Source organism: Blennius ocellaris (genome assembly GCF_963422515.1).
Source record: "Blennius ocellaris genome assembly, chromosome: 13".
Lineage (NCBI taxonomy): Eukaryota > Metazoa > Chordata > Actinopteri > Blenniiformes > Blenniidae > Blennius > Blennius ocellaris.
Genome location: NC_137662.1, coordinates 8,034,012 through 8,058,142, shown reverse-complemented (window position 1 = coordinate 8,058,142; position 24,131 = coordinate 8,034,012). Strand labels below are relative to the sequence as shown.

Below are 24,131 nucleotides of genomic sequence, written 5' to 3'. Positions count from 1 at the left end.
TAATAATGTTCATTTCTTCGATTTATATAAAGGAACACAACTGCTCTTGTGTAACAACATAAAATGTTTCCATTCTTAACCACGAGGTGGCAGTGTTGGACCATAACATATGCGAATTCTACCGGAGAAGAAGTCAGTAAAGATGTACAATTCCACTGATCTTCTCTCTAATCTAATATTGATTAGTGATGTTCGATACCACTGATGAAGCAGATACTTCACTTTGTACAGATCTTTCGTGTGAAGGTTAACCGTAGCTTATGTGGTGGGGGTACGCAGTTTAAGCTCTTTCAGCTCATAGCTATTAAAAACACATCAAAGCAAATGTTTGTATTCTTTATCTCTGTTCTGAACAAAACTGTGTCAGCAGATAGCCATATTAGCAACACTGATCACAAATGGAACAGGATGCTAACAATCGCTGGCCGAAATGATGTAATACCATAGTGTTAATAAATATTTTACATAAGAGTCGATCAAAGTATTGATAATATTGGTCAAATGAAGGTGGTTTGTGTTTTTATATATTAAACATATTTTGGTTTTTGTTATTTTACAAATATTGCCGTTTTCAGAGCTGGAAAAAAGCTTGACAAAGGACTGAATGTCTGACCTTCGTGCTTCTATGTGTAGAGTATTTAAACAGCCATGGTTGGAATTGCTAAGACAGGTGGGAGAAAGTTCCTGCCAAGCAGCTGAGTCTTGTAAATAGCTTTAAAAAAACAATAACTTTCTCCTGTGGTAAAACACCGGCTTTGCTAAAATTAGTATGTAAAATGTTACTTAACACAAGAATTGATGCTAAAACACCCACAGTGCTCCAAGTATTCACATATCTGGTGATCCAGCTGCTGATTGGAATGAATGCAAAACATTCAATCACAAATGCAGACAGTATGTTTTCAATCAACACGCGTTTACCAAATGTCGTACTTGATATTTGGTGTATTGACATTTATTTGCATACCGTTTTAACCGTTTTAGCCATTTAGCACATTTAACTAACCCTTTTTCTTGTTTTCTTATTTCGCTCTTCCAACTCAAACACATGAGTAATCCTTTGGATTATGCCAAAAACTACTTCCAATACATTCAGACTCCGTTTACAGGATGTTTTGTTTATGCGACAATGGTTCTCAGAGCCAATGAAAACGCAACTTTTTGAAAACGGGTCCCAAGGTGGAAGCTTTTAAAAAAAGACAAGACTCAGTCTCCATGGGAATGGGTGAAAAGACAACTTTTCTGAAAAGCTGCTCCTGCGCATGTCCACCTCGGCCAAAGCAATCTGAGTCACTGAGTCACTTCATCGTCCATGTACTCGCCATCGCTGACGTTTACAGCATGTTGTTCTCTAGGCGTGCACGTGTGGTTTCATTACAGAAACAACGGCAGCCACTCCTCACCCAACTGGAAAATACACTGTTTTCAGTGTTTCTGCTGTTTCTGTATAAACAAACTTATTTTATTCCAAACATTGCTGCGTTAAACACGCAACTTTTTCTGAAGCAGAACACAGAAATGATGCATTTTGACCTGAAACATTGTCGTGTAAATGAGGGCTTGTTTGACGTGACTTTATTTGCTTTGGGATATTTCCTTCCTGGACAAATGACAATATGCAGACTTGTAAAAAAAACAAAAAAAAAAAACAACTAGATCTGTTCATTGTAATCAGGCCTCATATTCACAGCTGGAGGAAGGTGAAGCTTCAGCTAATGTCACACTGCAGCTGACTCATGCTAACAAATACTAATGGAACGAAAATGCAATGAGGGGAAGGCATCGGTGAGATGCAGCATTGTGGCCTCATAAGTGCGTAGTAATGCTACATCGAATCAAGATTTCATATCGTAGCTCGGCCTCATGAATTGATTAATGCCACAGTGAGTACGCGATCAATCAAATCGTGGCATGAAAGATGGATGGCACTGATGGGCTCACATCTAATTTTATATAAATGGCCCATACTGGACTCGTATATCAGCAAGGTGGCCCGCTCCTGTAAGTGGTAGCCTCTGTGTGTGTGTGTGTGTGTGTGTGTGTGTGTGTGTGTGTGTGTGTGTGTGTGTGTGTGTGTGTGTGTGTGTGTGTGTGTGTGTGTGTGTGTGTGTGTGTGTGTGTGTGTGTGTGTGTGTGTGTGTGTGTGTGACTGATGCTATCTATGAATCAGTCAGACAGGTGGACAAACCTAATTTGCGACAACCTCCAACCTCCCAGAGTGAGGGGAGGGGTGAGGGGGTGAAAGGGAGTGTAAAACAGAGTGAGAATTGAGAAGGAATCAGAGGTGTGAAAAGCAGAAGTGTTAAAAAAAATAAATAAATAAAAAAAGTCAGACAGTGTGGTAGGGGGGTGGTGGTGGGGGGGGGGAGCCAGGAGATGAGGAAAAAACAGAGAGAGAAAAAAAAAGACACATAATCCCTGTGCTCAGAGTGATAAGGACATTCATTAAAAAGTTTGGCAAAGGCAAAGCTCTCGCTAACACATCTCATCTCTCACTCCTTCGCTCTCCTCCTTTCAGACCTCCAGCGTTGAGGAGCACCAGTGTGTGTGTGTGTGTGTGTGTGTGTGTGTGTGTGTGTGTGTGTGTGTGTGTGTGCGTGTGAGTGCACCTCGCACAGCATGGCGTATTGCCCTCTCCTGGCCATGCCGATGGTGAGCAGGTCGTACACGGAGGTGGCATCGTGTAGGCTGGCCTGGCGGGCCTCGGCCTGGTCCGGCAGGCGACTGATCACAGCTTCACCGCTGGCCTGGACACACACACACACATGCACACACACACACACACACACACACACACACACACACACACACACACACACACACACACACACACACACACACACACACACACACACACACACACACACACACACACACACACACACACACACACACACACACACACGCCTTCTCAGCTGCAGGCGGGAAGGTTGCGGGTTGTGTGTGTTTGTGCTCGTCTCACCATGGACTCTGTGATGAGCAGCAGCAGCACAGCCTCCTCCACCACGTCCTGAGGACAGAAGCAACTGCCAGGACACAGAGAAACACTCAGTAGTACCAAGAAGTAGATGTTTCTCCCTCTCAAACACACACACACACACACACACACACACACACACACACACACACACACACACACACACACACACACACACACACACACACACACACACACACACACACACACACACACACACACACACACACACACACACACACACACACACACACACACACACACACACACACACACACAGAGAGTCCACAGGTAGACCAGCACTGCGTGTCCAGTTTCTGCCTCACCTGTGGAGCTGTAACACAATACGGACCTCCTTAGCTGTATCACGATACAGCACTATCTCACATGTCACACACACTGGATCCCTCATTTCTTATCCAGCGAACTCTCCCATTCATCACTTTCTTTTGCCCCGTCTTCCCTCTCCGGATGCCTGCGCGTCCCGTTAAAGGACACATTCACCAGACACCGGCACAGGCCTTTTCACAAGAGGCCCGCCGATGACAAAAGCCACAAACAATGTGACTCCTCGGAGTGAATTCTCCTGTTCCTCCTTCGCCTTCTAATCGCAGACATGGATTTAGATCTTCACTTATGATAGTGTGGGCAGGATTAGTCATGTGGTACTGACTAAGTATGGCTCGCAGGGTCTCGGCAACCAGCACAGCATCCAAGAGGGGAAATGCAGAGGCGAGGCAACAAAAGGGGGGGGGGGGGGGGGGGGGTATGGTTCAGCGTGTTGGTGCAGATAATCAGTTTGTCCTGTCAGGCTGAGTTACGTTCCTGTCTTTGTCATCAAACGTCGTAACATGTGATATGATGAGTCATGTGATGCCCTGTCGTGTCATGTCCTATAAAAGAATGATTCTTTTGAGTCATTTTCCATTGTCATGCTGTGAAATTTAAATTTCATATCAGGTTATGTCATGTGACATTACAGCATGTCATGATATAAGATTCAATAACATCTCATTCCATACGGTGTCACGTGATGCATTATCATGTCATATTATGTCACGTCATGTCATGTTACAACATGTCATAATGTAACATATATTGTCATGTTATTTTATACTCTGTCGTATGATATATTAAATGCATACATATTGTGTAAAATATGCATTGTCGTTGAGTCTCATGTCATTTTCATCCCTGTATGTTGTAATGTCATGCCATTGTCAGTTATGTACAGTAATGCATTTTGACACTCATTTGATAATCATGTCATGTCATGATATGTCATGTATCATATCATATCATATCGTGATGCTATGTTATTTAAGTTATGTCTTATTTAAGCAAGTGGTATACCATGAAAAGTCATTCCATTCCCTACGATGTTTCTGCCATTTCCCATTGTTTGTCATCATGGCATCTCATGTCATTTCCAGTGATGTCATTTCCTGTCATACCATGTTAAGCCATCTCATGTTATTTCCTGTAATAATATTTCACATCAAGCAACTTCCTGTCATCTCATATCATGCCATGTTCTAATACGTATGCATATATTATGCCCAATCATGTCTTATCATTTCATGTCATAATATGCCATGTCACTTAATTTAATGCTGTTATATCATATCTTTCACTCCGAAAAAAACACTGTATACTACTTACAACCTGGCCTCACACTGCATGAAGTAATACTTTTATTATGGCTTGTTAAACAAATACAAATCGTCTGTCTGGTATTTGAATTGAATTCATAATTAATTGTCTGGACTTGATAGACCTCACAACTTGAAGTCAGCAGCTGGTTTTGATGAAACCTTGGGCATGATGACCTCTAGTGGCAATTCAGGGCTTTCTTTAAGGTGCAGATAAAACTGTGTGATGCTTTAAAAAGCAATTTTCTGAGAACACATCGAGGTTCTGTTTAAGATGATGTTCTTTACTGAAGTGTAAGTTACAGCCATGTTGAACGTACATTATCTTTCTTTGTCTCTTGTGGCCATTTGTGTAGACAAACCAGAGATATTTATGCAGCCCAGTGTCACAGATACTCAGGGGACCTTACAATCAGCAGTGTATACCACAGTCTCTGTCCTCCGAGCCCTTGTTTAGATAAAGGGGGAAATCCCAGAGCCATGAAAAATGGGAGTAAAAATGGGAGAAATGTTGGGAAGAGCAACATTGAAGTGATCCCACGTACAGGACATATGACGGAGGTCATGTTTAAAGTGGGGAGCATAATGACAATAATTTCAGGCTCATGTTATTAAATCCGAGAGTAGAAACAGCAACACTGAGGGGAACTTTATTTATGCAAAGAAATGTCTATACTATGTATTAACTTTCCCTCTGTTAAATCTTAAGATCACTATGGACTGTGAAATGTCTAAAGGTTTTCCACTCGGTTATATCTCATCTTGCTCACAGCTCCACATGATATTCCGGGAACGATGATGTTATTTTTCCCTGGAGTGGAAAGTTTAGCCACCCTAAACATTGTGGTGAAGAGAAGATGAATTGTAACCGTCCCGGATTCATATGAAGAAATAGCAAAGCCTAGTTTTAGGCTCAACATACCTTACGAGCCCATGCATGTAACTTCAATGAGCCCCAGTTGAGTCATCAGGGAGCAAAGCTTTGATAAAGGCCACTGATACACAGAGGTGGGCCAGGTTCGTGTTTTTCCTGCACTTTTTTTTTTTGTCTAATTTTGTCAATTCAAATGGTAATTTCTGAACAAAGCAATCACTTCTCCACAAACTAAGATTCATTTTACACTTCATGGAGCATACAAGCTGATACGAACCAGTCGGTGCTGTACCGCTGTGGAGGTTTAACAGTGGGGTAGATGGCGTCTTTGGAGGCGGCGGCCCCCTCCCTGTGGAGCCAGGCTGAGGGCGGGGGCCCCAGCGGGGGCCAGTAGCTGTCCTCACTCACAGAGCTCAGCAGCACCTCTGCAAGCTTCTTGGCTGCAGACTGGGAACCACAACGCATCCATACGTGTTCTCTTAATGAAATGCTTACAGTTAAACCCAGATAAACGCATGAAGACCTTCCTATCAGTGTGTACTCTGGGATTCATGTGGAAATAAGCTGATAATAGCAGTTTTCAAAGTGGTGTGTTGAGTCATGTTTCTGCCTTATGTACATTTTCTGTTATGATTCATGACACTTATAATAGCGGTGAAGCAACGGTTCATACTTTATTCCCTTTATAGTCCCAAACCAGAAAGTACACCACCTTTATGGGGTTTAATCTCCAAAATGTTGGAGCCAGTCTTGTTTTACAGGCGTTTAATGATCAATGTGCTGTTTCAGGGTGCTATAAAATGCATTATGTAAATGGTGACAGCTGTGTGAATATGTGTGTGGCTCACCTTCCTGAAGCTCTGAGACCCTCGTGACTCCACCACTCTGAGCACCCTACGCAGCTGATGAGCACCCTGTGCAAGATGACTAAGACACACACACACATAGAGACACACACACACACAAATACACACACAGAGTAGGTGTGCATCAATATGTTGTATAGGCAGAGAGGGGGCAACATTCAACCAAAATAAATGCGAGGAAGCAAACGCCAGTCTCGCACACACACACACACAAACACTCCACACAAGGCTCCTCTCAAAGTAATGTGATTTATCGGTAAACTGCACATGAAGGTTGTAACTGTGATGAAAGTTGGATGCATATTAAAGCCCCCACGGGGAGGATTACATTGTCACCAGGGAGAGGAGTGAAAATCTGCCTCATCGCTTCTATTTTATAGAAGTGCACAGCAGCACTGACCCCTGCTGGTGGATTTGCTCTCTCACCGCTTCGAACACTTGAAACGAGAACAATTAATAGTTCCTCGCATCTCTGATCTTTGGAAAGAGGAATGACTCAGCGGAATCTAAAAATACTGCGCGACCACTGGTGCAATGCAAAGACGGATAAACCGTGGCTTCTGGCCCGTAAAGGGCCATTAAGGTGAGTTATTGGCCTGTGCTGCGGATGGACTGGACTCACCCCCTGTGCAGCAGACAGAGGTAAGCGCTCTGCAAGGCCGCCTGCAGGAAGTAACCCAGGTCGACTTCAGCAGGTGAAAGAAGGGGACTGGATTTGGCTCCTTTGGCATGGGGTGTCGCTACAGTCTGAAAGCACAGACACATGCCAAGTTTACACTCAAGAACCACGTTTAAACCTTAAAAAAAAAAAAAGCTTCGAGGATTTGATTAGACGGCAGCAGCCAATGTAGAAGTGCCTTGACCAGGAGCGTCGAGTATAAAGGCCAGACCATCACAGGGTCCCAAGAAAATATTCATTTGGACTTTTCAACTCAATTGACTGCCATCTGTCATTTCGGGCGGTTTGTGAGTAATAATAGTAGAGGAAAAAACTGCAACACCTCAGTGAACAGCAGTGTAGATGACATGTCGTTGTACTTTTTTCACAAAAACAAAACAAAACCAAACAACAGTTATAAAATAATTATTTACTTTCATTTAATTAGTCGGGCTAAACCTAATATTAAATTTAGCTCCATGTGGCCCCTGAATTGAAATCCATATGAAACCCCTGGTTTAACCCTTTAACCTTATTAACAACTCATTTTTAATTGCAAGCCTGAAAAAAAGAACAGTTCTTCATAAAAGTTTATAAAAGTGCAATGTCAGTGAATGCCATGAGTGTGTGAACCTTTTCGAGCTCCTGCAGGAAGGACAGCGCTGCGTCGCAGGCTCGGAGGTAACAGGAGAGACTCTCCTCCTGTCTCTCGGACAGACGGACCCGAGACACTGACGACACGATCTGGTGGTCCAACGACAGACCTGACAGGGACGGGAAGCACGAGGTGATACCGCTGGGTTCATTCACTGTCGACAAAACTCTCACTGAGATCCAGTATAACGCATGCTAAACTGCACGTCGATGCAATCAGATCAGCTTTAAGTTTCGGTTGGTGATCGACAAGGAGTGACTTCCCATACAAACAGGAGTATCGAGAATAAAAACCTTCAGTCCAAAAATGAAAGTCATGGTGAGCCAGGAGAGAAAATGCTTCTTCACCACAATAACTGTGCTGACGGCTGAGATCATTCATGCCTTTATTTCTATGGAAAAAGACATTCAATTACTTCTAATCTAACCTTTTTAATCACTATTTTGTAAATATGAAAATCATCCTTATTACCTCTTATTCTTAACCCAAACGAATCTGATTATTATCAATCATTAAATGTAATCCGATTACATCCATGGAACAAACTAAGTATATATAGACGGACCCACAGATTCTTTTGTCAAACTTCATCGGGAGAATAAACAAACAAAAACATCCTTCAGTCGTCAACACATTTCAGACATAAACCACAAAAGCATGAAGTGTGAGAGTGAATACGGTGAATAAACACTTCAGAGCTTCACAACCAGACTTTACAAACACTCTTGAGCCACAAGAAAACATTATAAATGGACAGATTTCAGCACTACTGAGATATTTTTATTTATTTAACCCAAGCTGCTTGTACAAAGGTATGAAAATGTAAAATATTTCTGTATTTTAGGTCATTTTAAAAAAGCAACGAGATTTATTTCTGCTTTGAAGTGTATAAAAATAGACCAATTTTGACCAGAATATTGTATAAACGCAAACATTATCACCAAATAGTCTGCATATCAGAAGAGTGTTGTATTCTACAGACAGTGAATATATGTTGCTATTCCAATATGAACTTGAGAAACGCCTCAGAACACTTTTGTCCATAACTATGGCTGTGTTTCAGTCAGATCTGTGTTTCAGTGCCGATGGACGTTTCCACAACAAACAGCCGAAGTCTGTCGAGGTCCAGATGTTCGTCTTGATGTTTGTTAGCAGGTTTATTGGTACAAATAATCGTAAGAAGCCGGAACTTCTCTGGACTGCAGGAGGCAGAGACCTCAGACCAGACGCCTCGTCAAATCAAATAATCTGAGCGACTGCTGAGGTTCATCGCCGCAATCTTCACTTTTGAAGATCCCCCCCCCACAAACACACACACACACACACACACACACACACACACACACACACACACACACACACACACACACACACACACACACACACACACACACACTCACACACACACACACACACAAAGATTGTGATCTGTTTCTCTCAGGTCACCACAATAATCCTCAATGAATCCCATTCAGCTGGAATGAAAAGAAGCAGAGAGAATGGAAATGTGACGGTCATGAGCTCATGTCCGATCACCAGGAAACAGGGAGGCATAATGATGACGAAGATGATGATGATGAGTGAAACAAGATTACCCAGCGTTCCACTGTAATGCTCTCTGGATGGGCCTTGAATGTCGCTGGTGTGTTGCAGTAAATACTTGACTTTTTGAACCAACATTTCTCTATTTTCTTCTTTTTTTTTTGTGACTGTAAAAGGCTTTATATTTTCCACACATGACACTGATAAGTGGGAGCGTCTCTGTTCTTTAATATCAAACCATCAACTTGAGTGAAAACACCAAAAGCTCACTGACACAACCACACGACTCTGTCCAGTCAGACTGATGATTTCCAGACGCATTTGTGTTCTTCCATACAAGGTTGTTGTGGTGTCAAGGAGTAATAACTCAAGTGGCCGGGACGGAGAGTGGGACCATCCGGGAGACGTTTGCAGCTTTCCTGTGATGTTTTTTGGAGGAAACCCGCCAGTAATGAACTATGAAGATCAGCCTTGTCGGTACAGGATGTGTTGTTCATGTTAACTGTGCAACAGAGTCAACTGATGGACAAGTCGTCCAATCACACTGTCACGTAGCCTTGAACTAACACACTGTGCACCAAGTTGGCCACTTGGTCAAACTGTGACTCAACGATACTCTAATCAACTTTGGGTTACTACTGCAATTATAGAGTACCGCCAACTTTTGGAAATCTTACTGTTGGGCGGAAACTGTTCACACAGTTATTCAGCCGTTTTGCATCGTGAAGGTAAAGTGATGCTGAGTCTGAATCTGATGTGGAGTTTTGATATTTTCTGAATGGAAAGAAGAGGAGATTGTAGCTTAAGTCTGCATTTGTAACAGTTTTGTGAATTGGTCGCCTGCTTAAATCGTTCAATCGTTCACAGACCACCCCCCCCACCCCCCATCTGAGTTTACTCAATCTTTATTTGATTGCTTCCAAAACCTGCGATAAATTCTAACCTGAACAAAATATAATAGTGCCATCTGCAAATAAAGCGAACTGTTGTATTGTATGCATACAGTATGTAGTTAATGCATAGTACAAACAGTTTGGGTCCCAACGCTGACCCCTGCGGGACACCAGCAGCAAGGCAGATGCATGATGACTGAAAATCACCCTTTTTAAACAAACTGCTGTCTGTTACTTAGATATCTTTATGGTCTACTCCTGCATTGAATGATTTTTTTTTTTTTCAACAATGCAAATCCACAAACTTTTATTAATTTAAGGACTGCTAACCTTTTAACTCATTTGAAATGAAAAATTACTAAAACTGCACCTAAAAACAAATTGACATAGTGTGCACCAAAACCCCTTATTTTGAATACTCCTGTGTTTGCATGTGGGTTGAAATGTTGAAAGCGGGTACCTTTAATCACGAAGGCCTCGGCCAGCAGGCGGAGGTGGTAGTTGGGCTGCTCGTCCTGTGTCAGCTCCTCCAGGCCCACCCTGGCGCACATTCCCTGAGCGTCCCGGTAGCGGCCCTGCGCGTAGTGCACTTTGGCCATCAGCAGCAGAGCCTCGTTCAAGTACCTGGGCTGCCGGACAACAAGACAAGAATGGTCGACGACGAGTTCTGAGCTTTGTTTGTCGCAATCGGTGAACATTTTCTCTGCGCTAAAGCTTGTGGAGTGAATGTTTTACAGGATTTTTTCTTCTTCCTGTTTTTAACTCATAAATTGTGTTTATCTCAATGCGTTTTGCACTCTGTCATCTTCAAAGTGGCCAAACATGAAAATCTGCTATTACATTCACATACATCAATATTTTTTTCTCTCTCTTTTTTTTTATAAGACACTTCAACAACTTAAAACTTCAGTTTTAGTTACTTATTCCAAAATAACACAAAAATTGCAATATTTTAGCGTTGATTTGTTTTTCTTAACTGCCAGACTGCAAGGTGTTCTTGATTGCTGCGAAAGGTGCCTTAAAATAAAATGTATTATTATTATTATTACTTGAAAATCCTAAAATCATCAGCAGCCAACCCAACTCTGACATGCACAATCTGTTCAAAATAAGTTGGATTTCCTTGAAACATTTCATTCACTTAAAAGTATTATTCAATATGCACATGAACTAAAGCCAATAAAATTGCATGTAAGATGCATGAAAAAAAACAACTTGCATTTCTTTCATGAAAATCATAACGTTAAAACATTTCAGTATATAACCCATGTGCCAGTGTTTTGTTCATGTCCTTTTCAAACTCATACTCAAGGTTTAGTTTAAGATCATTTGGTGGCATGCCCACCAATAAGAAACACACTTCAACGTAAAATAGCTTATAATAATAAATTATGTTTCTTTTCATTATGTCATGGACAAAGAAAAAAAGTAATACCTTTTATGAACCATTGTAATTCACCTCCTACATTCAGGACCCAATAGTTTAACGGTGTATAACCCTACTTGGACTGACCGAGAGACGTCCTCGGCTCAGGATGGTGTTGAGGAAGCCTTTGGCTCGGCCCAGTCTGGGCTGGGACTTCTCCGTCAGCGGCGTGGCTCTCCGTAATAGATCCAGATTTTCCTGAAGGCATTCCTCCAGCAGCGACTCGGCCAGCAGCAGCGTCCCATAATCATCTGTAAGGGGGATGAGAAAGTTAAAAATTGAGTTTGAGTTCGGGGTCAAAGGTCATGAGTTTCTGTGGCCAAAGCAAACCTCCACTGGCGGAATAAAAACAGTGAAGAGAGCGCAGCCTACAAGTCTGCGTAGAAGCCAGAGTTCCTATATTATCCCTGTAATGACAACATAATCTTATCATAACATCTTGTTCACAAATACTGAATCCAGGTACTCCGGATTACAAACAGTAAACCTCTGTCTGCGTACACACGCGCTCGATTAAAAGCTTTCCTGTTTGACTTATTCATCCTGTGTATGTGATCAGATGCCAGCTCTGCGAGCAGTGTTTATGTCTGAACGTGCTTTGACATATTTGCCTGTTCGTTTTTATCAGCACCGCACAAGGCTGGAGCCTCCTGAGAGGATGAGGAGGCGGATAAGCAGCCAATGAAAACAGCAAAAGATGTGTTCAGTCATTTTACACTCAAGAAAAAACAAGAATGGCAATGAAAATCATATAGAAGTTACAGGGTTAGAGGATACATACTTGTGTTTCAACACAAGTAGATAGAATTTTAACATTATTATGTTCTGTGTTGGTGGAAAGAAGTGTTTTTTTTTTTTTTAAGTATCTTTAATCCTAGAATTGACTGACTTTAGTTCCATGAATTGTCGCTGACGGTCACAGTGAGTAACTGAGCTGCCAAAAATCCTAAAAATTAATCAACTGTAATTAGTAGGTGACAATGTTTTTTTATTTCATGCTCAACTAAACTCAAACTCCACTTAATGTTGTATTGCAAATGCATTTCGTCCCTTTTCCCCACACAAATTTTAATTACCTGTTTATGTACAGCCGCTACCGATTGCTGCACAAGTACGTCCAGTAAATCAGTCCCCAACAAAAGTTCCTACATGGTGATTTATGATTGGTTTTGCAAATCGCAAGCTCATTAAACCTTACAAAAATCTTGGAATATATTTACAAACACTGAAAGACTTGATAAAACTGGTATGTTCACACTGAAAATCCACTGAAAAAAGCACATACACTCACATTCACACTTAGGAACCATAATTAACCTCACATGCATGTTTTCGACTGGGGGAGGAAACCCATGCACACACAGGAGAACATGCCAACTCCACACAGAAATAGTTATTGAACTCAGACTTTTTTGTGAGGTGAGAGCGCTTAACCATCGCACCGTCATGCGGAGCGTTGACACTCAAGAAAAGAAAGTATCTACAATTGTTTTAATTGTGAAAACTTCACATTTTATTCCTAAATATTAATGGACATTGTGAGTATGGCTCTCTGTATGGAGTCTGCATGTTATTCCTGAGTTAGAATGAGTTTCCTCCCACTGTCCAAAATCAAGTGTGGTTTACTGATTTGACTAAGTTGCCTCTAAATGTGTGAATGTGAACGTGTCTGTCTCTGTGTTTGGCCTGGAAAGGATGGTGATGTTCTCATGGCACTAAAATTGAAATATGTACATTAAAAATTTAATCCAGTGGGTCCTTGAAGTGCATTGTATGCTTTTTCTTTCTTTTCTTTTTTTTTACCCTGTTACATGCACAAAAAAGCTAACTTAGTAAAACTGAACAAGAGCATCATGGGGTAAATAATGAATTAAGCACTGAAGTAGATAAAGAAACTCAAAACAAACTCCTATCACCTGAATCCAGGGCTTTATAACAGCAATGACAACTGTGCATAAGTGTTCTGTTAGTGCTATTTATAAATATATTGGTTTCCAAGCCCAAATCCTGTGGCTTTAACACAATATCTTTCTTGAGTTTCTCGGTGCTCTGTTCATCTGTGTCTTTACCCGAGTATGAAGAGTTCAAATCTTAATACTACCTCTGGGCCTAAATACTCAACATTCACTTGAAAAGTATACTGCATGAGAAAAACCATTGCAAATTAAACAGTATAAAAACATTGAAATAAGTTACAAGGAAGGACATGAAGATGCTGCTATTTTCTTTTTTGTCTAACCTTAAAGATAAACATGATGCCGCCTGAATGGGAACATGCATTTTATGTTTATAATGATAAACCACAGGATACTTAAAAATACAGGATCTTGGATTACTGGAATCAGTAAACAAAATGCCACGAGTTATTTTATCATAAGTTATAGTTCTCGCTGGGTTAATAAAATCCTGAGTGTGCTCGAAAGGCATCCAGGCACATCTGCTGCCATGTTTGGAATCAGAAGCCTCCAATTCTTTTTAACTCAAGGCGCCGAAACTGTGGTCTGCAGGCCATCTTGGGCCCATTGTTCATTTTTAATCAGCCCATAACAAGTTCTATAAATATCACACACAATAAAAAACATGACACATGAAACATCAATACATTGATTTCTGAGTTTTAAGCTTGTTGGAGCTTGAAGAAGACAATGCTGAGTTATCAAAGGCTACCAAATACCGTAGTCGTGCAAATCATATTAAGAAATATAGCGGTACATACTATCTGTGACCACTAGAGATCACGGTTTGACAACGGAATGCTGCTACAGTATCACAGAAGAACTTCCATTGCGACCATATCTAACCGTTAGTGCATGCAAAATGTGGCCGGAAAAATAAGCTGAACAACGGAATTGAAATAAAAAATGACAAAATATGCAGGAGAAAAAGGCAAAAAGTCCAGAGTGTGCGATGGTGCAGTTACGTCTCATAAATTCTTTTCTTTTTTTCCTCTTCATGACAATTTGTTTGGACAAATGCAACCCCAACTCTGGTAAATACGGTAATACAAAGGGCTATTTGATAATAAACGTCCCGAATTATGAGTTTCAGTCCTGTTGTTTATACACTTTGCACACAGATGTCTCTGAGTTTGCAACAAAACGAGGACGAGCGAGTCAAAAATGAATAACAATTGTTACAAACGACATCTAAAAACGCGAGATTTCATCCCATTGCAGTGATGTTGTCCGGTGATCCAGCTGTTCACCACTGTTCTCAGTCACACGCGTGAAAGGACGTCCAGTCAACTTCCATCAACATTTGTCGAAGCTGAATGAGCCCTACTCAGACCGAACCTTCATGACTCCCTCCTCCAGCTCTTTTCTTCTTTACAGTTTTACAGCCGAGGTGGAGGTGTGACCGCCTCGCCCGTCACAAAGTTCCTCTATGTCTAATCTGCACGCCGACTGTGCGACGGGCCGACGCTGTGACACCACATTCATTTACCAGCCGAGTGCGTTTGCATGCGGGGAGAAACCCGCTCCGCGCCGTCAGCACAATAACTAGGAGGCCCTCGCAGGCGGGTCCACCTGAAGCCCATATTTACCCTGCTGATGTGCGGGTGCATTAGTGGCGTGCCGAAAGGGGCAGAACGATGAGCGTGTTTGCCTTTCTCGGAGCCGGTGGAGAGTGTAAACAGGTTCCAGGGGTAATGGCCCAGCTGTAAACTTGTTTTGCATAAGCCGCACCGGACTGACGTCCATCATCTATGTGAATAGTGGTACAATAGCCTTCCTTTCATCGCGGCGCGATTGTCTGAGTTATCCGGTCGCCCCTCTGTGACCCCTGGTCCGACCAAATGACACACATGTGAGAGAACAATGGAGTTTAGCTTAAACTGAGGCTCCGTTTACGCAACGTTTGAAGGGAAAACGCAGCGTTTTTGCGTTTATGTTCCCGAAAAGGGTTTCGTGTTTTCCCTGCAGCGTCGTTGAAAAACATTTCCATTTGAACGGAAATTGCCAAAACACACAAAACAATATCGTTTTTCGTGTAGGACCACTAGTGGGCGCTGTTGTTTGCTTTTGCAATAAAACCTCCCACACATACCTGCAGAGAACAATACTTTATAAACATTAATAATAGCGAGCACACTGACATTTATATGGACGACCAAGTTGGATTTGTGAGTCATGACACTCTGGAGGCCGCCATGTTTGTTGTTGTCCATCTTGAACTATTTACTGAAGCATCGGTGCTCATGTGCAGTAGCAGCATTTCAACAAAGTTGCGTTTTCTCCTCCTGTTTCCATGGAGATGGAGTTGGAGCTTGATCCAAAAAGTTGTGTTTTCAGAGGCTCTGAGCAATGTTGTTATGTAAATAAAATATGTAACCTTCTTTTCTTAATACTCCTGCTGTTTTAGGAAATCGGTGATGAATAAAGGTAGAAGTCTTTTTTAAAGGCATGATTACCATATTTTTCTTCTGAACAAAAAGCTCAATTGTATCCGGTAGTTTACAATATTGTCTTGGGGGGTTGTTCCCTCACTTATCTCACCTGCTAATGGCTGTAAACACAGTTTTCTGTGAAATATTGTTGTGAAATGAAGCTTCAGACAATGAAAACATCTCATATTGTAAACAGGATGTTCTTCTATTTCCTCTTCTTCTCATCCTGATGTTACTCTGCTTTTAAATTTGACATCTTTGAAAGGCATTTAATGTGACAAAAGGAAAAAGACAGTGGAACCGTTGAGATCATTGAGTTTCCAGACAAAAAAAACCAAGAAAAAACTCTCTCTAATCAATTAAAAAAACAGGATAAAAAAGTATCTGAAATGAAAAAAAACCCAGCCAAAATCACAAAATTGCTCAAAAACTTAATGATTATCATAAATACACATAATAGGCACAAAAGCTTCACCACAGCACTGAATATCAATAAGAAGGAACCCCTTCCAACAACAACAAAAAACCAAAAAATCAAACAATCAATAAAGTTCATAGTTTTAAACACACAAGTTCTTCATCAACAAACAACAGTTTTCAAAACAACATGTTTTATCCTATAATCCTGAGAAGAAGAAAAAACTAGCTGGAATCTTAAAAGCAACCACAAACAATTATGTTGCCGCGGCAACCTCGACCCCTCCCACAAACCTCACCTCATGAGTTTACCTATTGTCATTTGTTATTCCAGATCTTTTTTAATTCATTTATTTGCTTGTATTCATCATTACCTTCGAACCTCACAATTTTATTTAATCCAGTGATGTTGAATTTATCCTTTAGTCATGTTTTGTGTAATGATAAGAATAAGAAAAAAAAAACCTTTATTTCTAAAATCATTAGAGAAAAATGACTGGTAATGAAGTCCTGTTTAGCAGATTCCCTCTAGTTTTACAATAATTTATTGAAATGTGTAATATTTCCTTTTGTTGCCATATAATAGAACACATTTGTCTTCATGTTTTCTGTGGAATATCCTCTAAAGTCCTGCACAATGTTGCAAAAACCATAAATAACAGCACCTTTTAACCAAGTTTCCTAACAGCAGGAGATTTTCCAGGGACACGTGGTCCAAACAATCACAACTGGCTGGAAATCCACCCAATCTGGCAACACTGGTGTAAGTAGGTATTGCTGCATTGTTTGGGACTATGGAGGACTGCTTCATGGCAGCTTCAGAAGTCAGTTTGGCATAATATACACCACACCACACATTTTTTTTCATATTTTGATCATTTTCCTTTTCAAGCTTTTGCTTTGTTTGTTTTTCTTATAAATTAGCATTGGGGTGTTTGACAAGGATTTACTCTGCTGAAATGTTCAATTTAAGAATCCTTAATAAGTCTGGAAAACAATGTTTTACAGCTTACAGGAGGTCATGACTGTGCAAACACTGTAGACACTGATAGCAGGAGAATTTAAAACCGGAACAGATACAATCTAAACACGAAACACAAGTTGTGTGTAGTCTTCCACCGAGACAGTAGGAAATGATTCGGTCATTTCTGATACAGTTAACTGCGCTGAACTGGAAAGTCAGCTGCTGTGTGGGAAAACATTAGATCGGGATTGCTGGCACTCATTTATGGATCTGCAGTGGAAACCTTCAGTGACAGTATGAACACTGTTATGTTCACAGTCCAAAGTCCAGGTTGGGCACAGAAACTAATTCCTGCACTGCAGAAAGAAAGAAAACAATCATCTTTCACTAAACATGTTGGATTGAAAGTAAAAAATAAGAGCAGATCTTCCTGAATTAAATCTAAACGACTTTATTTAGTAGAATATTCTTATTTAAATCTATAAAGATTTATTTAAAAAACAAACAAACAAACAAACAAACTACAACTTCTTGAAACAAACAAACTGACATGAAACCAGACAGACTTGATGCTGATCACTGGAACCAGTGTTTCCTCTGCATGAGACCAGAGACCTGAACTTGAACCTGACCAGGTGAACCCCCCCCCCCCCCCTCTCTCTCTCTCTCTCTCTCTCTCTCTCTCTCTCTCTCTGTCGCTCTCTCTCTCTCTCACCGTCTTCGTGGATCTTGGCCGCCTGCATCTGCTCCACGGCGGCCGGGATCTTGTCCCACTGGCACTCGGCCCGGTAGCGCTCTAGCTCGGCTTCCAGCCGGGCCTGGGTGAAGGAGACCCGGGCGGCCATGGGCGCTCGGTCCCGGTGCTGGTGGCTGTAGTCCCCGGACACGATGGGAGTGACGGCGGACTGCCGGAGACAGAGCACTGAGTCAGGAGGAGGAGACCGGAGACCCGGAGGAAAGGAGTGAGGAGCCACGCGCCGGGGGGGGGGGGGGGGGATAGAGAGAAAGAAAGAAAGAAAGAAAGAAAGAAAGAAAGAAAGAAAGAAAGAAAGAGGCTGGTCTGGATCCAGCTCGAGTTAATGTTTTATTATTCATTTTCTCCATAATTCTGAGAGCTTTTACTTTATTATTTTTCTCAGAATTCTGTATTTTTCTCAAATGTTTGACTTTTTGTAACATATTGACTTTTTTTTCTCAAAATTCATGTTTTTGATGACATGTTTTTTACATGTTTGAAAAAAAAAATGTAAAACCTTTTCCTCCGAATTATGGCTCCTTTTTTGTTGCTTTTTTTAAATTCTTAGAGAATTTTAATGAATTAACATTTAATTCTTAAATAGTGAGTTTGTTTTCATCTGAATTATGATTTTCTCAAGAAAACACATTTTTGTCAAGAATAAAGAATTATGAATTATGATTTTTTTTGTCAGAATTTATAACCTTCCTGTAATATTGACATTTTACGGATTTTTGAGGGTTTTCTTTATTCTCATGCTTGTTTCTGTGAATTCTTTGACACTTTTGTCTGCACAATAATTTTTTTCTCCTCCGAAATCTCCTTTTTTCCTCAGAATTCTGACTTTTTCTCTCTCAAATGTTTGACTTAAATTTTTTTAAAGAAACTCTGACATTTTTCTGCACAATTCTGAGTTTTATGTTTTTTTTTAATGTCTACCTATTTCTCCATTTTTTTTTTACTTATTTTATTAATTTTTACAATTTTTCTAGAATTTTGTTGAACTTTCAGAAGAAACCTTAAAAAAGATGTACTTGTCCGCGAAGGGTTAACATGCCTGCAAATAATAAAGAAGAGTCCTCTTCAATCTCTTTTTTCCTCTCTTTTTTTCAATCATTTCACTGCAGAAACGATAATGCATCTTTAATGCAATGCTCTGTATAATGCATACGTTCCCATCCCTGGTGTTGTGCATTAGTGACTTCTGTCAGTTTCTTAGAAATGAGCATTTGGAGTGTCTTGATCTGCAGGCAGCCTCCTCTCTCTTAAGACTCCCTCTAATCTTTCCCCCGTTAACACTTTAACTGGATCAGGTGGCTTAAACAGCAAAGCAAAAAGAAACGCGTGTGCAGTCTGTAACTGTGGCAGGATGTGTGCATTTCACACAATGACTGTTCTTTCTTCTCCTTAGATTTTCATTAAATTCGTTAATTCTTTTTTTTGGAGACGTGTGTGTGATTTGCTTGGCTTGCTCCCTGATCTGGGCTGAGCAATACTGGCATGGAGTTCCTGTCTCTCTGCTCCAAAATAAAACGGCCCAGCCTGTCAAATCACACGTATATGCACTTGTTTTTAGCACGATAGAAATGAAAATAGCATATGCATCATAGCATTGTGAAAACTTTTCTGAGAGCAGTGAAGGAAAAGGTGAAAACTCGGGGAGAAATGGGGGACGTCGGGATGGGCGTCAATGGGAAGAAACAGGGATCGACTGGAATCTAGATCTACTTTATAAATGTGATCAATAAAAACCTCGAGCCTCCTGAACAGAGATTTAGCCGCGTCATTTTCTCCTCTGAATCCTGACATTCGCACGTTAGGAGCGTGTTGGCCCCGCTGTCCGTCTGACCGCTCAGCTGCTCATTGGGTTGCCAGGTTGGACTGACAGCTTCCAGTTCAAAACACGGGATAAACACACAAGTCAATAAAAGCCTCCCCAGAAACCCTTGGTAATCATCATAATCTATTAATTGAATCACTTTAATAGAGAAACAAAAGTTTTCATGCTCGACAGCTTCCAATCTGTCTTCAAAATATCAAGTTAGGTTTGATTATGATGATGATTTGTAATATCAATCAACTTATGTTATATATTTTCTTTCCTCTTCTTTTCTTGATTTGTTCTGTAATTAGTTCCTAGTGTTTCTTTGCACCATTGCTCATTTCTTATTTATATTTATTTGGTGTATGTGTCTATACTTACATATGTGATCCTCTATTCTATTTAAATACACTATAACTTTGATAACAAATTTCCACTTTGGATTAATTAAATATTCTATTCTATTCTATTCTATTCTATTCTATTCTATTCTATTCTATTCTTACTGGTGAAAATATCTCCCCAATTAAACTATTTCAAACTTGTTCTTTTTTCCGTTTTTCTGTTGTTGTTTTGTTATTTTTTTAAACCCTCTTTCCTATAGATTACAAAGTGTTTTCTTAACTCTTTCTCTGGAATATTTCTTTTTTTTTAAATCGCCGCCTAATGTGGGAAATCATCACATTCGCCAAGTGATTTTTGTCCACCCGAGGTGGTGCGGAAATATTGCCGATCTGGCAACACCGCGGCAGGCTGCTGCCGCTCCTCCGTGCTCGTAAACAAAGAATCGTGCCAAAGTTTACTTTATTTTTTGTTAGAATTTAATCTTGTAGATTGTGTAAACCTCATTAAACTTCATCATGTGAACTTACAAAGTGCGTTGGGCGTGTGTTTGTGTACAAACACATGTAACGTTATCGCTGATGCTTCAAACACAGGTGAGTGTGTGTGTGTGTGTGTGTGTGGGTGTGTGTGTGTGTGTGTGTGTGTGTGTGTGTGTGCGTGTGTGTGTGTGTGTGTGGGTTAAAGCTAAAATTTTGTTGGAATTGATATACAACATATATATTCATCAATAGTACCCGGAGTTCGGTTGTTGAGGGGGTGAACTCTCTCGCTGCACGTGTGCACTCTTTGATTACTCCAACCAATCACAATGAGCTGTCGTGTCCAAGAGGAGCTACGGTGGCCCGCCTGGTCCCGAAAGGCTCCATTCATCATTTGTTGCCAACACGACTTGAGAAACAGCGCAACTATTCACGGCTTCAGAGGAAGACACCAATTCTATAAAGGTAGGTTTCACAGCAGCTTTTTTTTTTTTTTTTTTTAACTTCCCTACAGTCGTCAGCTTATTAACAGTCATGAAGCGGTTGGGACATTTTATCTGGTGTTGACATTTCATGATTTCCATTGAAGGAAGCACCATGCTAGCTTCCTGTAGCTAATGTTTATTTCCATACATGCTTTGGAAATCATGCTAATTTAAGTCGCTTTTAAACATACACACAGCTGTATGACTGCTCTTGGTGTTTATCTTATTGATGTACTGTTAATAATTGTATAAAAAACGAACCTGTTTTAGTAACGTTGGACATGAAACCACATATGATGGTAACATCTGTTTGTGCAGCCTTTCTTGTTTGCTCTCATTCACATATGGAACATTATGTAAAGCTGTGAAGACAAAAACCCGCTGGCTAAATATTAAATCAGCCAATAAGACACACCTTTTCTGTTCTGCATGTACTTAAAACGATGCATGTAAACAAATATGCTGATCTGCTCTTTCTGTTTTGTTTGTTTTGTTTGTTTTCGTTGATCCATCCTGTCTGTTTGCTTTGTGCTCAGGATGAGCAGCAGCAGGTGTCGTGTGCAGTTGGGGGGTCAGCTCTTCCTCCTCCTCGTCCTCGTCCTCCTCCTGTCCTGCTCCCAGCTCTCCGCCCACTCCCAGGTGAATCCGCTGCAGGAGCAGCAGCATCAACACCAGCAGCCGCCCATGGGTCACGCCGCTCATCACGGCCGCCTGGACAAAAACATGGTGCAGGACAAAGAGTGAGTGACGTGCTGCAGGAGCGGGTGAACTTTGACCAGCGACCATCGTTCCTCTCTTCTCTGTGTAACCAAATGTCATGTTGTTCTGCCCTCCCCCCCCCCCCCTCCCCCATCTCTCTGCCGTGCTTCACCACCCACAGCCACATCATGGAGCATTTAGAGGGAGTGATAGACAAACCGGAGAAGGAAATGACCCCCCAGGAGATGCAGCTGCACTACTTCAAAATGCATGATTACGATGGGAACAACCTGCTGGATGGGCTGGAGCTGGCCACAGCGATCTCGCATGTACACAGAGAGGTGGGTGCAGTCGCAACCAACACTGAGAACCTGACCAAACCTCATTTCCTCTACAATCTGACCCACTTATTCTGATTTTGTAGTTTTCTTTTAACCGGTATCTGAAATATCTTTGTGTGTAAATATTGATCTGAAAGTTATTTCATATTTTTATGCTCTTTCAAAGATGATCGAATGTTTGATTAAATATGACCTCACACGCAAAAATAATTTCGTCTACTACTCGCTTCCAACAAAAGTGGCTTGTTGCCTTTCAAACGTATGTCCAATACGTCTACTGAGTCATATTTAGGCTCTTTATATTGTAGTATTGTTGCATTTAGTCGTGTATTGACAGTCTTAAGCATAGATACAAAGACAATTCTGTCCCATTTCATATTTTAGAAAGTGGAATGTGATTGATTTGGTCAGTTTTACACTCTAACTGATTTTTCTACATATACATAGCTTGTAAACATGCATATGTTAGTCTCAACAGTGGACGGAATGACAAAAACGACCGACCAGAATAGAATAACAGGTCATTTGAATTGGCGGAAATGTGTATTTTATGTATGAACGATCGAGGAAAAAACGGCAACTAAAGTCGGGTCTTGAGTGTGGGGAAGGACGTGTGGCATGTCAATCTAAACGTCACATCCTGGGTTTTGTTTTTCAGGAGAAGGGAGAGGACAGCCGGCCGATGAAGGAGGAGGACCTCATCGCCCTCATCGACGACGTTCTGAAGGACGACGACAAAAACGACGACGGCTACATCGATTACGCAGAGTTCGCCAAGTCGCTGGAGTAGAAACCTGCATGGGCACGGAGTAGGAGGAGGAAGAGGAGGAGGAGGAGGGGGAGGAGGAGGAGGGGGAGGAGGAGGAGGAGGAGGAGGGTTACCAGTGAGCCACATGGAGCGCAACTGAGAGCAGGAACCAGTTTGTTTTCCTCCTGCGATCAGCCAATCAAATCATTTGTGGCCGTTGGCTTCAGAAGCTGAACTGAACTCATTTTGTCAGCAGTTAAGAAAAAAAACCAAACAAACAATTCCTCGCGTTTTCGTTTCTGGTGTTTCAACAGCCCACACGGGACGAGTCCTTTAAACGACGTAATTCTAAAAGCTCAGTTCCGGCAAATCCCCGTTGTTAAACAATCCTCTATTCAGGAGCTTTTTTTTTTTTTCCCTATCAGCATTCACACTCTCTATTTTCTCCATTAACATTAAGATCCTCCTGAAGTTAAACCCAGAACCTGTTTGATGTTCCTCGTGGACCAAACGATTCCTCGTTCAGATCCTTCCCATCCGCTGCTCTGAGACCACCGAGGTCCGGACCCCGTCCCGTCCCGTCCCGTCCCCCCCCCCCCCCGGTGACAAAACACAAGTGTCCTTAACCGGAGCCGATCCGGTGGATCCGGGATGTGGAGCGAGCTCCGAGATGCTGAACGTATCTAGCAGCTCCGCCCCTCCTCACGTCGCAACTGTGATCATGAAACTACATAACAAGCCCACCTTCATCATCATCATCATCGACCAACCTGCACATACTTGACGTTGATAAGAATGTTTCCATGTCGGATTTGTTTCATATTTTACATGAATAATGTCAACGTTTGCAAAACTTAAATGCGCGACATCTTTCGTTATGAAGGTTTGTTGGGCTTAAAAAAAAAAAAAAAAAAATGCAGATTTCTATAGCTTACTTTTTTAGGGTTCTTGACATTTAAAAGAAAGTTTCACAAAGAGAACTTTGTCATCATATTTTGATACATTAACATATAATAGTCATATTACAGTATGACAAATTAACTTTCAGAGCATGAAAATATATATATATTTTTTTTTTTTTTAAGAAAAAAGTTCAGATTTCTATTTGACCTTGAATGACCAAGTTTGTTTTCTTGATTTATAATGATTAGGTCATCAAAAGAGA

At 41.1% G+C, this 24,131-nt stretch overlaps 2 protein-coding genes across 2 annotated transcripts in view; one reads left to right on the top strand and one right to left on the bottom strand.

Moving 5' to 3' along the window:
• Positions 1-19,856, bottom strand: part of ttc7a (tetratricopeptide repeat domain 7A) — a gene marked incomplete at both ends in the record, with an annotated part of 60,553 nt that extends 40,697 nt beyond the window's left edge. The window contains 10 exons of the mRNA XM_080507148.1: positions 2,610-2,747; positions 2,963-3,026; positions 5,781-5,950; positions 6,352-6,430; positions 6,992-7,116; positions 7,661-7,791; positions 10,578-10,746; positions 11,631-11,794; positions 18,027-18,216; positions 19,800-19,856. Of these exons, the coding sequence (XP_080363274.1) occupies positions 2,610-2,747; positions 2,963-3,026; positions 5,781-5,950; positions 6,352-6,430; positions 6,992-7,116; positions 7,661-7,791; positions 10,578-10,746; positions 11,631-11,794; positions 18,027-18,216; positions 19,800-19,856 (1,287 nt within the window). The remainder of the gene's footprint in view (positions 1-2,609; positions 2,748-2,962; positions 3,027-5,780; positions 5,951-6,351; positions 6,431-6,991; positions 7,117-7,660; positions 7,792-10,577; positions 10,747-11,630; positions 11,795-18,026; positions 18,217-19,799) is intronic.
• A 1,229-nt stretch (positions 19,857-21,085) lies between these two features.
• On the top strand, positions 21,086-23,028 carry mcfd2 (multiple coagulation factor deficiency 2, ER cargo receptor complex subunit). The gene is made up of 4 exons (XM_080507983.1): positions 21,086-21,158; positions 21,715-21,918; positions 22,059-22,218; positions 22,877-23,028. The coding sequence occupies exons 2-4, from the start codon at positions 21,716-21,718 to the stop codon at positions 23,006-23,008; spliced, it is 495 nt and encodes a 164-aa protein (XP_080364109.1). The 5' UTR covers positions 21,086-21,158; position 21,715; the 3' UTR covers positions 23,009-23,028.
• Positions 23,029-24,131: the final 1,103 nt, after the last annotated feature.